Consider the following 17,541-nt stretch of genomic DNA (forward strand, 5'->3'; position numbering starts at 1 on the left):
TCTCTTAACGGGACCCCAGCTCGTTGGTGTGGAGGAGGCCATGTCAGAAAAAAAGGCTGTTTAATGCAGAGCCCCGAGGCTGGAGCAGGCTGGAGATGGTGTCCATGTGTCTGTCCATGCCAGGGGGAACATGACCCCATCTCTCAGCAGTAGCATCCATCAGTCTGTATGCAGGCCCTGAGAACTGTGTCCTGGCTTCTAGCTCCCTGTGGGAACAACGGGAGTCAGAGTGAGCTGGGGCGTTGCCAGAGCAGCTGGGCCACCCAAAAGACATATCCCACATGAGGAGCAGACCCCTGACCAGCCTGCTCCCTCCAGGCCAGCGCTCAGACTCTTGCAAGCAATGGGGGACAGGGACACAGGTTCTGGTGTCCCTTTACTGCAAGGCAAAGCAGCACTGGCAGTTGCTAATGGTGCCCCTCTAGTGCCCACTCACCCTCCACAAGGAGCCGGGCAGTGGAGCGGTCATCAAAGGCATCACAGGTGTACGAGTCCTCATCCTCGGGGCCCACGCGGTGAATGATGAGTGTGCGGTAGCAGTCCAGATTGCAGATCTCATACTTGTCACCGGCAAAGATCTCGGTGTCCCCACGGAGCCAGCGCACCCGGCCCCGGGCGTGGGACACGGTGCACTCCAGCGTCGCCTTGTGCCTCGCAAGCACCGTCTTGTCCCGCAGTGGCTTCACAATCCGGATTGGCAGTGCTGGTAGGTGGGGGCAAGGCATCAGCACCGTGGGGTGAGCAGGCTTCCATGGGGACACGGCAAGTTGACCTGGTACACCCCAGCACCGGTGCTGGAGCCCAGCCAGACCTCTCAGCCCGCACTGCTACCTTCCACCTGCAGACTGGCCTCCGAGGTGACTGTCCTGGCTGTGAAGCGGATGAGTCCCTTGTCCTCAGGGCGCACACCACAGAACAGCAGGAAATGCCGGGTCCCTGGGGAGGGAGAGGCTGGCTCAAGGCGACGGCAATGCACACCCATAGTAAGCAGGGGTGCAGGGACCCCTCTTTGTGTACACAAACTCCTCTTGCTTGAATTTGCCCTATCCCAGCCCCAAACCAGGTGTGGAGCCACCTGCATCCCCACCTTCTTGCCGTATCTTCACTGTGCTGGAGACCTTGATTTTCTCCCCGTCCCGAAACCACTCGCCCTTCACATCCCCATGTGACACCTCGCAGGTGAAGACTGCATTGTCACCCTCCTGCACCTGGACGTCCTGCAGCTCCTGCACGATGTGGACCTGGCGCTCTGCAGGTAACAGACAGGGTGTCAGGGCAGCCAAGGATGAGGGGAGCAGGCAGTGTAGGGTTTGGGGGTGTACACGCGGCTGGGAGCTGGGTGACCGTACCCTGGACGTGCAGCATGGCAGAGGCCTGGCAGTCACCTGCATCGCAGGTGTAGCTGCCGGTGTCGGTCAGCTCGCAGCGGCTCAGCTGCAGGATGCGGCGCCGTCCCGCCGAGTAGATGCGGCAGTTGGGCCCTGGCCGCAGCTCCTGCCCGTCCTGCACGGAAGCAAACGGGCAGCACCCCACTGCTTTGGCCCCTCCGCATTGTCTGCAGCCCTGGCAGAGAGGGCAGCAACCAGGGTACAAAACGGGGAGGAGGACATGGCCAGGTGCTGCTGGAGGGGGTTAGGGTGAACCCTCACCTTGAACCATTTCACCTCTGCATTGGGGCGAGACAGCTCACACTCAAAGCTGGCGACCCCTGTCTCTGGGACTCCCAGGTCTCGTGGGACCCTCACCATGGTGACTGGAGGCTCTGAGGAGGCAGGTCACAGATCAGAAAGGCTTAATAGGACAAAGGCATGGTCTTGGTGCTGCAGGGAAGAGTAGCTATGGCTGCGTCATTTCAGCATGGGGTGAGAGTGGCACCACCCATGGGCAAGCACTCATCAGTAGTGTTCCAGCTGGCTCTGTACCCAGCTGGGTGTCCCCACTGCTCAGCTCACATCTCTTCCCTGAGGACAGGGGGACACTTGCCAGCACGCTATCACCCCTGTCCAGGACAGGGGAACACATGCCCTGGGTGGCCCAGCTCAGCCTTGGTGTCTCCCAGTACAGAACAGCTTCAGGTCAGATAACACCGGTGCCACGCACCCCCAGCTGCCCCAGGGACCGTACCCCGCACACGCAGGTGGGCACTGCAGCGCAGAGTGTCAGCAGTGAAGGTGATGGTGCCCGAGTCTTCCAGTGCAAGCCTCTCCAGTGTCAGGCTGTGCCCGCAGCCTGTGGCACTGATCCGGCACGTGCTGCTGGGCTTCACCCGGATGCCATCCCGTGTCCAGACCCCGGTCACGCCAGGGTGAGACAGTTCAAGGTGAAAGGTGGCTGTCTCCTTCTCAAAGGTCTCCATGTCTGTCAGTGGTGTCCGAATTGACACCTTCCGGGCTGTGAGGGACCCATGTCTGTGAGTAGGCGTCTGCCCCACCACAGAGCCCCTGGCTTCCCAATCTGTGCTTGCTGGAGTGATCATCTAAATCCAGTTGTTTGTACTGGACTCCCACCCCTGCCCACACACCCACTTCTCTGAGCACCCATTCCAGCCAAGAACTAGTTCTGCCCACATGCTCCCATTACAGCAGTTGGGTGCCCTCCTTGTTGCCATCCCCAGCCCCATTGCCTTCCATCCCCATCCCCAGCCTGGTACTCACGCTCCACGTGAAGCTTGGCCTGCGTGCGGTCGTGCAGGCTCTCGCAGCGGTAGGTGCCGCGGTCGGCAGGGCCAAGGCAGCAGATGGTGAGGGTGCGCCGGCACCCCGACTCCTGCAGCAGGTACTTGCTGCCCGGCTGAAGGAGGATGCCCTGCTTCAGCCACTGCACCTCGGCGGCCTCGTGGCTCACCTCCACCTCCAGGCACACGTCCCCCTGCTCCTCTGCCACCACATCCTGCAGCTTCCGCACAAACAGCACCTCTGCCTCTGCATGGCCCGTGTGCTGGGTCAGCAGCCAGCCCCAGGGCTGTGCCTTGGGCTGAGCCCCAGCTTTCTCCTTCCCCCTCACCTTGTACATTCAGCCGAGCTGTGCTCACCAGCCCCTCGGCATTGGCTGTCACAGTGCCTGCATCACCTGTCTGGCACTGCCGGAGGGTGAGGCTGTGGCTCTGCCCACGCCTTGACACCAGCAGGCGCTCACCGGGGACCACGGGCTGGCCATTCAGCTGCCATGTCACAGCCACATCTTCGGGGGATACCAGGCACTTGAAGGTGGCATCCTCCCCCTCTAGCACTGTCAGGCTTTGCAGCTCCATGATGATCTCCACCACCCTGGGGACTACAGCCAGGTTGTCAGGGCACAGCAAAAGGGACCCCCTGTCAGGTAGAGATGCTGAGCATCCCTACAATCCTGACATCACTGTGCCAGCAGCCCCACCACCCCCATGGAACAGGATTCCCCCAGGTGGTGGGGAAGCCTCGGGCTCACCCTGCACCGTCAGCGTCGCCAGGGTCTGGTCGTCGTTGGTCTCGCAGCAGTACTCGCCGGCGTCCCCGGGCTCCACGCGGCTCAGCACCAGCGACCGCTCCCGTCCCTCTGCCGTCATCTGCCGGCGGGGGCCCGGCGCCAGCACCCGCCCGTCCTTCCGCCACACCACATCGCCCCGCGCCTTACAAAGCTCGCACCACAGCATCACCCGCTCGCCCTGCCGCGCTCGCACGTCCGACAGCCCACGCAGGAACTTCACCCGCAGCTCTGCACAGGCAACCCCCCCCCCCCATATCAGCACCCGCTGCCACTGCAGGGGGATCCCCGGGCACCCCCACTGCCCCCCTGCCGCCCACCTCGGACGTTCACGTCGAACTGCATCTGGTCGTGGGGCGAGAGGCAGGTGTAGGTGCCGGCGTCCTCCATGGCCACATTGTGGATGATGAGGCTGTGAACGCGGCCGTCCCGACGCAGCTCGCAGCGCTCGCCGGCCACTGCCGCCTGCTGCGGGCCCAGCCAGGTGACATCGGATCGCTCCGTGGAGGTGATGGCAGAGAGCACGGCACTGCCGCCCTCCAGCACCAGCAGCTTCTCCTGCTCCTCTCGTTTGTTCACGAACAGCACGGGTGCCTCTGCCGGAGGAGCACTGGGCTCAGCTGTGGCCCTGCCAGTGGCACCAGCATGGGATGGGGGTGCCCAGCATCCCGGTGTGAGGCAGGATGAGACTGCTCCTGCCCCTGGCATGGGCGAGGGACACCTCCAGGCTCACCTTTCACGCGTAGTGTGAAATGCACCTCATCATCACCGGCGTCGCAGAGGAAGATGCCACCATCACCTAGCTCCGCTTGCCTGATGGTGAGGCTGCGTGTGGGACCCTCGCTGCACACCAGCAGCCGCCCACCTGAGCACAGCGTCTGCCCATCCTTCTGCCACTGCACTGCTGCTGTCTCCGGGGACAGCCGAGCCACCAGTGTCACACTGTCCCCCTCCTGTACCTCCAGCGGGCTCTGCGCCTCCTCCTTGTTGACAATGCACACAGGCCGGGCTGAGGGACACAGGTGACAAGGCAGGGTTCAGGGATGTCCCTGCAATGTGGGGCAGTGCAAGGATGGGACTGCTTCAAGTGGAGAGGTGATCCCTCAGTGAGTCATCGTGAGGCAGAAGGGCTGTGGGGCTGGCTGGGGGTCAGGGTGGGACTAGACAGGGGTCCCAGAGAGGCAGACATGCAGGATGGAGAGGTCTGGCAGCTCAGGGTTCACTCAGGGAAGGGGCAGCAGCAGAGCCCATCACTCCCACATCACTCCCTGTACAGGCAGCACAGCTGCCATGTTGGCACCATTAATTTCATTGTACTCCCCCATTCAGAACACCTTGCTGAGGAGTCAGGACACCCGCCTGCAACAGGCCCCTTCCCACCCTGCACAGCCCTCCATCTCCGGCTGATAAGGGTCCAGGCTGAGCTCAGCCTTTGGCAGCCGAAGCAGGAGGAGCGGCGCCTGGGAGCCAGCCAAGGCTAAATTTAAACAGCCTCTGGCTGGGGGAGGCAGCAGGGACATGTCTCGCCACGACCCTGACATGTCTCTTTCTGACCAATGGCTCCTGTAGGGTTGGGGACAGGGCTCCCACTCTTCCCTGCCATGCTGCCACCCTGTCCTCTGCATCAGCAGGGTCACAGAGGCTTCCCCTCCCCTTGTGTCTGTGGCCTGATCCCACCATTCTGGGGCTCCTTGGGGTTCTGAGCCAGCTCACCCGACACCTCCACATTTGTCACCATGCGGTCGCTGGCAGCATCACAGATGTAGCAGCCTGCGTCACTGGGCTGTGCCCCACTGATGGTGAGCTGTCGCAGCACCCCACGGGCCTCCACCTGCACCCGTTCACCTGGATGCACCTCCTGGCCATTCCGGAGCCAGCGCACGATGGCGTCGGGCCGAGAGAGCTCACAAGCCAGCACCAGGTCTTCCCCAGCCACCAGGCAACGATGTACCGCGGTGCCTGTGCTGCCCACGATGGTCACCGGTGGCTCTGGGACTGGAGAGATGGGCTGTCACCACAAAAGCAGCCTGTGCTGGGTATCACAATGGCCAGATTCTGTCCAGACTCCTCTGGCTGCAGCTGAGCAGCACAGGGCCACCACACAGATGCAACCCACTCCCCATGTGCCCCTCACCAGCCTCCCTGTGCTCACTGGCACCCAGTCCAGCCTCACACCACCCTGGCAGCAGCCACAGACCCACCTCACTTCTGTCCCCCTGGCCATCCCCCACCAGGACCTCCTGCTCACCTTCTACAGTGATGAAGAAGACGATACTGTCATCACCAGTGTCACAGAGATACTCCCCAGCATCCTTGCCCGTAGTGCCCAGGATCACGAGGGATCTGCGCACCCCGTCCTCCTCCAGCCTCACACGCCCCGTGTCCTGCAGCTTCTCCCCGTCCTTGTACCACTTCACTTCCCCATGGCTGTGCGAGAGGTGCACCTCCAGCACCAGGTCCTCCATGGCCTGGCAACACCGGTGGGTCAGCAGGACATCCTTCTCCAGGATCCTGACCAGCGAATCTGCAGCATTCAGCACCAACAGAGCTGAGGTCTCTGGGGCTTGTGCACCCAGTGCCCCACACCAGGCCCTTCCCTACCCTCATGCTCACCCAACACTTGGATGGTGAATGTCACTGTGTCATTGGCGGTGTCACAGGTGTATTTTCCAGAGTGCTCAGCTTGGGCAGCAGGGATGAGCAGCCGGCGATAGACACCCTCTTCCTCCAGGACCAGGCTGCCCCCAGCCTCGAGCCTGACACCCTCCTTTGCCCAGAACACAGGTGTATCCGCACGGGACAACTCACAGCAAAGTGTCACCGTCTCCCCCGGGGACACCATCATGACAGGGACAGGTCTGCAGGGCTGCAGGATCCTCACCGGAGGCTCTGCAGGTATGGCACATCTGTGATACAAAGCAGCGCAGGGACAACGCAGCCCTGGGCACTCCTCTGCTGCCAGCCCCAGGTAAGCTCCTGTGCAGGGTGGCCCAGTGGATGGGCATCCACTGGTGGCCAGAAGCACATCAGCACCCCCACTGACCTGACACCTTGACATCGAAGGAGACGGCCTCATCCTTGGTCTCACAGATGTACTCGCCTGCATCCTCTGCACTGCTCTTGGGGATGAAGAGGTAGCGCCAGGCCCCCTCGACCAGCAGCAGCAGGTTATCGGTCTCATCCACCTCCAGCCCATCCTTGAACCAGTGCACGGGAGCATCCGGCGCAGAGAGCTCGCACCGCAGTTCCACACACCCTGGTGCCTGAACCAGCAGCTCCAGAGAGCGCTGTGGAGGCTGCAGGATCCTCACTGGTGGCTCTGTTGGGGATGTAGAGGAAGGGTGTGAGACCTGCTCACTGCTTTGCTCCTGGCTCTGCTGTGTCTATTTACTGTCGCCTGTGTCCCTGTCCCCATGGGGCTGTAGGGAAGCTACATCCTCTCACCCTAGTACAAAGAGGTCAGAACTGCTCAGGGGCAGGGGCAGTGGGCACAGAGGGCATGCCCTCCTCCACAATGCTGAGGGCGGGGAGCAGGGCTGGGAACCCCAGAGCACAGAGTTGGGGCAGTGCTGCCCTTTTCAGGATGTTCCTGCTGTGCCACCAACCTGCCACAAAGATGGAGTAGGAGACAGATGCATTGCTGGCACTGCAGACAAACTCCCCTGTGTCTTGCATCTGGGCACAGGGCAGCACCAGGCGGTACTGCAGCCCTTCCTGCTCCAGCACCAGGCTCTCGCCCACCTCCACTTCTTCACTGTCCTTGTACCAGCACACCGGGGACACGGGGCGGGACAGCTGGCACCACAGCTCCACGCGCTGCCCGACCACGTAGGAGTGAGAGGCCTCCTTGTTGGAACTGACAATCCTCACTGGTGCCTCTGCTGGGGACATGGCAGGGCTCAGGTGTGGTGCTGGGTGAGTCCCATGTGAGGACAGGAATCCCCTGGGCAGCTCCCTGCTCGCAGTCACCCTGAAGCTGGCAGCATCATCCCTGGCATGGCACGTGTACACCCCTGAGTCAGACAGTGCAGCTGCAGCAGTGTGCAGCCCCTGGGAGCATCCCTCTGAGCAGATGGCCAGGACCTGTGTTGGGACCATGGCCTCACTGTCCTTCAGCCAGTGGACAGGGGCATGTGCAGGGGACGCCTGGCACTCCAACACCAAGGGCAGCCCTGCTGGCAACTCCTGGAGCTGCTCTACCTCCAGCACTGTGGTGAGGCAGACCTTCAGGGCTGAGAGGACCAAGACCTTGTGTCATTTGGTCTCCCATCCCACCTGCCCTGGCAGCAGTGGCCATGGATATCTCAGCCCTGCAGTGGTGCTAGCTGCAAGATGAGGGAACAGCAGGGCTGGGGCGTGAGGTGGCATCACCCAAAGGCAGGCAAGCTGGTTGTGCTCTGGAGTGTAGGGGGGCAGTGTGATACAGAGCTCTGGGAGGAGACAGACCAGCTTGTATGCTCCTGACCACATCCCCTTCCAACCCAGGGGCATGGGCAAGGAACTGCTCTCAAGGAGGTGAGAGGTAGCTGAGGTGCTGAAGCCACAGTGGGAGCAAGGAGCTGGGGAAGAGGGAAGAGGGGGAGTGGGATGTAGGTGTCTGTTGTACCCACCTGCTACGGTGACTGTGTAGAAGACAGAGTCCCCACCAGCGTCGCAGACAAATTCCCCTGTGTCCTGTGGCCGGGCACAGGGCAGCACCAGCCGGCACTGCAGCCCCTCCTGCTCCAGCAGCAGGCTCTCACCTGCCTCCACCTCCTCCCCGTCCTTGTACCAGTGCACTGGGGCTGCCGGGCGGGACAGCTGGCACCACAGCTCCACACGCTGTCCGGCCACATAGGTGTGGGAGGCCCCCTCGTTGGAGCTGACAATCCTCACCGGCTCCTCTGTCACGGAGAGACATGGGGCTCAGCCGGGACATAAAGACCAGAGCCAGTGATGATGGCCATCACAGCCCTGTGCAAGTGATGGCTTCACCACTTGTTGGCTTTAAAGCTGGAAGGCACCACGTCATCCACATTCTACATAGCTCAAACTTCTGGACCATTGTGCCTGGGTCTCCCTCTTCTTCTCACACATTACAACCAGGAGGAGCACCAGGCTTTGAACTGGCTGTAAATTGCTGCCATGCCCTTGCTCCCGTAGTACCTGCCCTGCTTTGCCCTGTGGTGGAGCTGAAGGTTGTGGAGGGAGGATGCATATAGGCAAGCTCCAGCACTGATAACCACTGTCTGTGGTGCCAGCACCAGCCCCTGCAGCTGCTTTCCCAGGGTGTGCCCTCCCTCTGCCTGTCTCTCCATTTCAGAGGCCACCAGGTGCCAGCCAGCACTTTTGTCATGGCTCAGCCGTGGCATTTGCTTATACTGTGGCACAGGCATGTGGTTTGCTTGCAGCTTACCGGGACCCAGCACTCAATTCTGGATTGCAGTCATCACTAAAATCACCATTAATTTGCTACATAAAATGTGTGCCACTGCTCACACTACCCCTCTGAATTGAGTCAGAACTTTAAAGACAGAAGGTCTCCCAGCACAAATTTTCGGTGATCAGCCCTCCTCTTTCTTGGGAGAAGTTCAGAGTGCCACCTACAGCCAGCACTGCCTGCCTGGCCGTGCACATTGCACCAGCCGTAGCTGGCCTGGACTCCGCCGTGGTACTCATCGAGCCCGTGTGGGCACAAGGCACAGCCAGCTCTGGGGCACAGTGGTGGGCGAGCAGCAGCCTGCCCTTCTCACAGCCCGCAGCTGCTCCATGCGGTGTGTCCGGGTGGAAGCTTCCCAGCCAGCTCCCGGCTGCGCTGCCCAGGCCCAGCAGCGCACCGCTGCCCCGCAGCGTGCGGAGCGGTGCGGCGCCGCTTTGCAGCGATTAACCTGCCGCACGCTGAGCCTGCATCCGCCCAGCTCCCTGATCAAACGACTGGCAGCTGCCTCCCTCCCCGGACCTGCTAAAAGCAATCACATTGCTGAGGTGCAGCTGGAGATGCTGAGCAGCAGTGAAGTGAGGGGATAACGTGCCAGCCCTCAGCAGGCAGCATCGCTCTGGCCTCAGCCTCTCACTAGTTCTGAGGGAGCTCCAGTGCTCAACAGCTGATGGAAAACCCAGCGGCTGCTGGGATGGCCGAGCTTGAGGCAGGCAGGCTACATGCCACAACAGCCCTATGGGGGATAGCTGAGATGCCTCAGGGAAACCCAAGCATGCCACACAGTGCTTGACTGCAGCAGCCAGCCTGGCACTTGTGCCAGAGAGGTGTCAGCCTGAGCCTCCAGACACCCACCCCCAGCCCTGCTGGTGACATTGATGTCCAAATCCAGATTGAACCAAGATAGCCTCCCTAAGACCCTTCTGTCAAAGTGATGCAAAGCTGCTCAGCCAAAAGTCTGAGCCTCAGCAGATGGTGTTCCCTCTCCCCGTCTAGGGAAGCAGAGCTCTCCATGCCCCACACTCCCACATAGCACACGACCTCCTGCCTCTTCCCAAAACCCATGCTGCCTGTCCTTCCCACTGACAATTTTGCCTTTATCTCACTAAACCCCCCTCCCTTCCTCACCCTTCCAGCAGCCACCACTCCACTGACTCTTCAGCATCTCTTATCACTCATCCTACCTTCACTCCTACATCCTTGGCCATCAACTTTGGCCCTTTGCCATGTGTTAACATCACAGTGAGGCTTTACCACTGTGGTCACATCAACTTTCAACTGGGCTTTAGCTCTGCCCCTGGTTGCCTTCCCGTGGTTGTGGGATGTGGATTCTGGGGCCAGCAAGGGGAAGCCTTTCACTTGCTTTCAGTTTTCATTATCCTCTGCCAGCCAGTGATGCCAGCAACCGCTTCACAGCTGGGGCAGCCGCCACAGGATGCTGAGCCCTGCTCCCATCCAGCAAACACCACCCAGCCATCGGTCTCCAGGCAACTGTTAATTTTCAGGTCAGCAATTAACACTGTCCATCAGAGCAATGACCAACCATGAGTCATCCTATGCCAGGTGCTGGGCCCACTATTTTTAGGACCTTGGAGGAGGGCTTGGTTACTAGCCATGGCAGGAGTCTGGCAAACACCCTGGTGTGCAGGTGCTGGGTGCTCTTGTGTGCTCTAGTGTTTCAAACAGGCTGAGCGAGCTGCTCCCTCTGGCAGTTGGTCTGAGTCCCACAAGGACCCCAACTGAGCAGCCTACCAAACTGCTGGTGAGCACCGAGCAAAAGCATGTCTGACAAATATCCCATCACAGCAAGTGACAGCAATACTGACACCAGCACATGCATTGTGGCATCCTGCACTGGCAAAGAAAGCCCCCTGAGACCCTACCAGCCCTCCTGCATCACACGCACCTGCCACAGTGATGGTGTAGAAGGCAGAGTCCCCACCAGCATCGCAGACGAACTCTCCTGTGTCCTGTGTCTGAGCGCAGGGCAGCACCAGCTTGCACTGTGGCCCCTCCTGCTCCAGCAGCAGGCTCTCACCCACCTCCACCTCCTCTCCATCCTTGTACCAGTGCACTGGGACTGCTGGGCGGGACAGCTGGCACCACAGCTCCACACGCTGTCCGACCACGTAGGCGTGGGGGGCTTCCTCATTGGAGCTGATGATCCTCACCGGCACCTCTGCCAGGGAGAATGTGGGCCTCAACATGACTAGCTGCAGCTTTCAGCTGCATGATGGGGGTAAGAAGCAGGGCAGGAGCACTGTCAGGAGGTAGGGGCCAGGCTGCCACACACATTCCCCAGCTCACCAGTCACGGTCACCACAAAGCTCACAGCATCATCCCCAGCGTCACAGGTGTACACAGCAGAGTCTGAGGGACACGCTGAGCGGAGCAGCAGCCTCCGCACGCAGCCTTCTGCCTGCACCGCGATAACGTCATCCAGGGGCACGGCCTTGCCGTCCTTCAGCCAGCAGACAGGGGCATCCGGGGTGGACACCTGGCACTCTAGCAGCACAGGCATCCCTGCTGGCACGTTTCGGAGCCGTTCAGCCTCAGACACTGGGGCAATGCGGACCTGTGGGGCTGAGAGACATTTAGGAGCGGTGAGAAGCATCCTTCAGCATGACAGCCGCTGCTGCTGGGGTCCTGGTAGGATCCCAGGGTGAGTGCGCTGATCACCTTGCACATGCAGGATAGCTGAGTCCCGCACACCACCGGACACAAAGGTGACCTGGGCCCCACTGTCAACCAGTCGTGCTCCTCGGATCAGCAGCGAGTGCTCCATCCCATGGCGCTGTACACTGCACCGGCCGCCTGCATCCTCCTCCTCACGCAGCCTGGCACCGTTGAGGAACCAGGATCCATGCACTGCAGCTGACAGCTCCAGGGAGAACTGTGCATCCTCACCATCCCTCACCCACGTGTCCTGCAGACCCCTCTCCAGACGAGCTGCTGGGGCTGGAGCACAGTCGGACTGAGCCCCAGTGGCACTGACTACCAGCACACTGCAGCACGACATCCCAGCTTTTGCCTGTCTCCTCACCGAGATGCACAGATCCAGGGAACTCCACAGGGCTGCTCCTGCCGTGCTTGTTGGCGGCAGAGATGCGGAAACAGTAGTCGGCCTCGCGAGGCACGCTGTCACCCAGCACCCGCACGCAGCTGGGCAGGTCGGTGGCAAGGCACTGCACCCACTCCCCTCCCGCTGCCTCCCGACGCTCCAGCAGGTAGTGGCTGGCGGGGCGGAGGTGGGAGTCAGGTGCAGGACACCAAGTCAGCAGAGCTGTGTTAGTCTCCACCACGCTCATCTCAGCTGCTACTGGTGCACTCGGAGGGTCGTGCTTCACACCTGCAAGTTACAGCCCACGCTGACTGCTTGGGGATGGCAGTGAGGTTCTAGGTGGGGTGATAGAAGTGCTAAGTGGGGGTAACAGCCTGTTTCTTTGGGGATTCTCTCTCTGATGGAAAGGATGGTCTTGCTCCCGTGTAGCATGCTGCTGGCTGCAGGGGTTTGTGAATGCCTGTGAGGCTAGGATCCTGGAGTTCTGCTCAAAGCCCCCTTCCCATAAAACACATTGCTGCATCACACCCCCAGCATATTGGCTGCCTATGCCATCCCCTCTTCTGTATCACCCCCCATGAACAGGCAGGAGAGAGGACACAGGACCCCTTCAGGAGCTTACACTTGACTCGGAGCTGGGAGGATGTCTGTGACTCCCCGACAGTGAAGGAGATGATGCCCGCGTCCTGGCGGGTGACGTGCACCAGCACCAGGAGGTGTGTCCTGCTGAAGCTCTTAAGCACGGTGCGGGGTGACTCCCGCAGCTGTAGCCCATCCCGGCTCCAGCAGCTGCCCTCTACCACATCCCGTGTCTCCACACAGAAAACTGCATTCTCCCCCTCCATCACATCCAGCTTCCGTGGCAGCCGCTTCACAATCACCCCTATGGGAAGAGATATATGAGGGCCAGGGAGGAATTCTGGGGACCGGGATGGGGCTCTTTGAGGTGGGAGAGGAGGAGGAGGAGGTTGAGGAGGGGCAGCAGCAGGCACCAGCCAAGTGGAGGGAAGGCAAATGCACAGAGCAGTGAGGACCCTGGCAAGGAGGGGAATAGGAAGGCAAAGCTGTGCCGCTGGAGACATGACGCACCTCGGACAGAGACCTCGGCAATGCTGCGTCCTTTGTCCTTCATCTGGCAGAGGTAGATGCCATCGTCATCGATGCGGGCATCGCGGATGGTCAGGCGCCGCACCACCCCTTGCTCCTCCATCACGTACTTGTGGCTGGGCTGCAGCTCTCTGTCCTCCAGGTACCAGGAGGTGGGGATCGTCTCCAGTGGCACCTGGCACTCCAACACTGCATCCTCCCGCTCTGCTACCTCCACGTCTGCCAGCTGTACCTGGAACCGCAGCCGGTGCTCTGCCACAGGAAGAGACAGGAGCTTAGGGCACGTGGGGTACAGCATCCACTGTCAGCCCTTTGCTCAAGGTGATCCCAGCTCACAAAGAGCAGCAAACCCTTGTCCCTTCTTTGCCCTCTCCTTTGGCTTCCATGAGACAGACACTGCCTTGACAAGCACATATCCCAGAGCAGGGAGGACCAGGGCACAGCCTGGGGAGACACAGGGATTCCTCCAGTATCTCAGCAGGAGTTTTGGGGGATGCAGGGGCATGGAAGCCAGCATACTGCAGCAGGCATCTCAGTGGAGGGGAGCAGTGGGGTGTAGGCAGGGGCTGCACCAGTTCCTGGGTAACCCCAGCCATGGGCTGTCCCCAGCTGGCTGGATGGCTCGGGGGGGAATTGGGCAGCTGCCAGTGCAGACTGTTGGAGCCGTGCCCTGCAGGGCTGGCTGCCAGAATCACTCAGCACTTCCAGGGGAATTTGTCACCAAGGCACTGTCCCTCTTCCCTGTTTGTGGCTGGACACCTGCAGTCATCCGAGAAGCCACACCTCTGTTTGCAAGGAAAGCGAGACACGGAGCAGGACACAGCTCCTGGAGAAGCCCAGCATCCCCTGTTTCCAGCTCACAGCTCTGTCCTGAGGAGCCTGGGGTGACCCTGGCTGCACAGGGCAGGAAGGAGCCCCATGATGCTGGGCTCTCACACAGACACACCCCTGCCAGACAAACTTCCCTGAGCCCCCCAGAGCCTGGCCACCTCTGACACTTCTTGGACGTGTTCCTACCTTTCACCTGCAGCTGCACTGCACTGAGGGTCTGGCCAGCAGTGTTGGAAGCAGTGCACATGTATAGCCCCTGGTCCTGAGGTTTGCAGTACAGCACCTTGAGGATGAAGTAGCCCTCCCGGTCCTCGTAGATGAGATGCCTGCGGCCAGGGGCAAGGGGTTCACCATCTTTCTGCCAGATAATCTCTGGCTTGGGCTTGCCAGTAACATAACAGCGAAACTTGGCATGCTTCCCTGCGCTCACAGCAAATGCCTTGGCCCCTGGCACCCTGGCCGGCACGACGCCATTGGGCACCCAGGTCTCCGGTGCCATGCGCCGTCCCGCTGCGTGCCGCCGCCACCGCTGCCGCTCCGCCAGTACCTCGGGGCCGTGGGCAGGGGAGCCATTGGGGAGCCCATCCAACAGTGCCTGGGGTTCAACCAGGAGCACGGCGGCAGCCAGGGCCTCCTGGGAGCCGCTGCATGCCCGGCAGACATACACACCCCCATCCTGGGGCCGGGCACCGAACAGCTTCAGGAAGTGCCAGTCCTCTGGTTTCTGCCCCACTGCAAAGTGGCTGCTCTCAAAGAGTTCGGAGAGCTTGTGCCCATCCTTCTCCCACTCCAGCACAGGGCAGGGCTGCCCAGACACCCTGCAGGTGAACATCACGTCCTCCCCCCGGCACACCCGCATGGACGAGGGGGCAATGAGGAAGGCAGGTGCGACACTGCCTGAGCATCCCTCCCCCTCTCGCGGCTCCGCTGGCTCTACCCTGAGCACGGTGGCAGCGTAAGTCTCGCCAACACTATTCTTGGCCCTACAGACGTAGAGTCCGCTGTCCTCGGGGGTGGCACAGGACACCAGCAGGCTGTACAGGTCCCCTTTGGACTCCATATGGAAACGGCCCGAGGGCTCGATGGTATTCTTGTCCTTTTCCCAGAGGATGCTTGGCTGGGGATCACCCATGATCTGGCAGCTCAGGACTGCATTGGTGCCACTTTGGACCGTGAAGGCACGTGGATAGGCCAGGAACCTGGGGGCTCCCCCGAACCCCTCCATCACCAACTCCCCAGGCTCACGGCAGACAGCTGGCTGGAGCAGCAGCAGGGATCATCAGCCTGGGGGGATGTACAGACAGACTACAGTGGAGGCTCAGGCTCCATCGAAGAGATGGACCAGTGTGGAGCCCCCAGCTAGGAGGGACCCACAAAATCCCCATCATGGACCTCCTGAGCATCATTGTCATCCAGAGCAGCGCAGTCCCACTGGATTTGTCCCAGTGTCACCCAAACCATCCATTTCCCAGCCCAAGGCAATAGGAGACGTGACAAATTGTGGCTCTTTGCACCCCGGGGGCCTGAGACACTTGCACCCTTTCCCAGGGTTGCAGAGGGGACTCCAGTTCCAGCGGTGGGGGACCCCGGCCTAGACAGGGAGCATAGGCAGCTGCTTGCTGGGTGCTGGGGCTGGGGGACAGCGAAGGCAAAAGGGCCCCCGCCCGCCCCTTCCCCACCCGCCGGGCATTCACATTCCTGCAGTATCGGGTGGTGGCAGAGCCGCATTCCTGCAGCATCTGGGCCGGCTCAGCGGGCAGGTGCTGACACGGGGCTGTCACGGGCGCGAGGCCCCGGCTGGACCCGGGCTGGGACTTCCTCCCGGACTTGGGTGGGCAGGGGACCCCCTGTGCCGGGCGGCCACCCCACAGGGCAAAGTGCCCTGGGGCGAAGTGGGGCTCTGGGGAAGGGGTCCCCGTTCTAGAGAGTAGTCCCACAGGCGGGATCCAGCCCTTGTGCACTCAAAACCATAGCTGGAAATCATCAACCCCAGGGGAAAACTGAAAGCCAGGGAGGTGGGTCCTGCTATGGAAGGGCACTGTCTCCATCCCCAGCTTTGTGGGTAACCGTGCCCACCACCAGGGCAGGAGCAGGGCAGGGTGCTGTGTGCCTCTCCCCGCTGAGTGCACCCACCCTCTGCCCACACCATGGCTGGGACTGGGGCAGGGTCGTCTCTGACTTGCTCAGGCAGGGGGAGGGGAAACAAAAATACTTCTTGAATGAGCCAGAGGGTAGGAGAGAGCTGGTCCCCAAGGAGCGACAGGGATTGTGGCCAGCTTCTCCTCCCACAGCCCTACCCCTGGGACAGTGAATCTATTCAGATTCATCTCTCCATCCATACGCCCCTGACCCCTGGGCCACCCCACAGCAGCTCCTTTGGACACAAACGGACAGCTCTGATGGCTCGGCTGCACCATTGCACCCTTCAACCACTCCCTTCCCCAACCACCCTCCCTGCCCCAGGCAGTCCCCCAGCCCAGACCCCTGCCCCACGCATGTACCTCGTTCTGCCACCTCTCCCCTGTGTCTCTCAGTGTCGGCACCCAGCTCCTGCTTCTTCCCCCAGCTCCCCTTCTGGGTGTCAGTGCGCAGGGACCAAATGTTACAAATGCCTGCAGCTGCTGTCCCCAAAAATACCCTCTGATGACACGCGGGGTTGATAAGAGTGAGCCTGCTCCGTTCAGCGCCTCACTGAGGCTGGGCTGGCCTACCTATGTATAGCAGCCCAGCAGGAGCCACCCCAGAGAGCTGCAGGGGTGCTGCAGGCCCGGCTGTGCCTCTGCGCCGGCTCAGCCAGCAGCAAGAGACAACGTGCCCTGTGGAGAGCGTGGCATGGGGTGCAGGGTGCATGGTGTGCTGTACACTGAGCTGGACACCAGACTGCAGTGAGACAGGACGTGTCACACGGGACATGCTGCATGGGGGGATGTGTTGCATTGGATGCTACATGAAATGCCAGGCTATATTGGATGGGATGGGCAGGACACTGAGCTGCCAGAGGCACAGAGGGGATGCACAGGCTGCCCACCATCCACAGCACATGCAGCGTTAGTGGATAGGCACTGTCCCCTCAGGCAGTGGTGAGAGGAAGGGGACTGGGCCTCCTTACAGCCAATGTCTCTCCTGCAACTCCCACCCTGTGAGCCAAGCCATGGCTAGACAGCCCAAACAGCACCCTAGGATCCTTCTCCTGGACCTGCTGCAGGGTCTCCAGCTGGCCCACCCCTCTCATTTGTTCTTCTCCCCCTGAAGGTCTCATCTGTTTTTCTCCCCTCTCCAGCCTTCTGCAGCCTCAGGTAGAGCAAGGACCTTTTGCCGTCCCTCTTGCTTCATGTCCCCAGGATCTTGCTAATCATGTCATGGAGATGTCATGGACTGTCATGGAGATGCCACAACCACCCTGTCCCTCAGCTTGCCCTTTCCAAGGCCCCATCCTCACATTTTTGGCTGCCCTGGCGACTGCCACCTGCAAAGCGCCTCCCCCATGCCAGAGCCTCACAGGCCTCTGATCCCCACCAGGTCCTTGCCCAGATTTCCCTGCCGTGCACAACTGCTGTCACTTCCCACTAGCTCCCCAGAAGCCCTAGACCTTCCACTCCTCCGCCATGGGAGGCACCTCGCATCAGCAGCTGCAAAGCTCACCCAGCACCCCCTCCATCCCTGCCAG

At 61.1% G+C, this 17,541-nt stretch overlaps 1 protein-coding gene across 1 annotated transcript; it reads right to left on the reverse strand.

The window, feature by feature from the left end:
• Positions 1–44: 44 nt before the first annotated feature.
• OBSL1 (obscurin like cytoskeletal adaptor 1) lies at positions 45–16,508 on the reverse strand. Its single transcript, XM_085585032.1, is given in 27 exon segments — positions 45–206; positions 437–703; positions 832–936; positions 1,088–1,249; positions 1,350–1,503; positions 1,650–1,762; positions 2,125–2,391; positions 2,655–2,921; positions 3,004–3,273; positions 3,424–3,690; positions 3,780–4,055; positions 4,193–4,468; positions 5,173–5,454; positions 5,708–5,983; positions 6,073–6,348; positions 6,503–6,778; positions 7,065–7,340; positions 8,070–8,342; positions 10,782–11,083; positions 11,085–11,158; positions 11,160–11,458; positions 11,555–11,833; positions 11,919–12,224; positions 12,559–12,819; positions 13,026–13,295; positions 14,061–15,158; positions 16,376–16,508. Coding segments are annotated over 26 exon segments (6,921 nt in total). The 5' UTR covers positions 15,100–15,158; positions 16,376–16,508; the 3' UTR covers positions 45–198.
• Between the last annotated feature and the right edge of the window lie 1,033 nt (positions 16,509–17,541).

Source organism: Lonchura striata, chromosome 7 (assembly GCF_050655825.1).
Source record: "Lonchura striata isolate lonStrDom1 chromosome 7, ASM5065582v1, whole genome shotgun sequence".
In the NCBI taxonomy this organism is placed as follows: domain Eukaryota; kingdom Metazoa; phylum Chordata; class Aves; order Passeriformes; family Estrildidae; genus Lonchura; species Lonchura striata.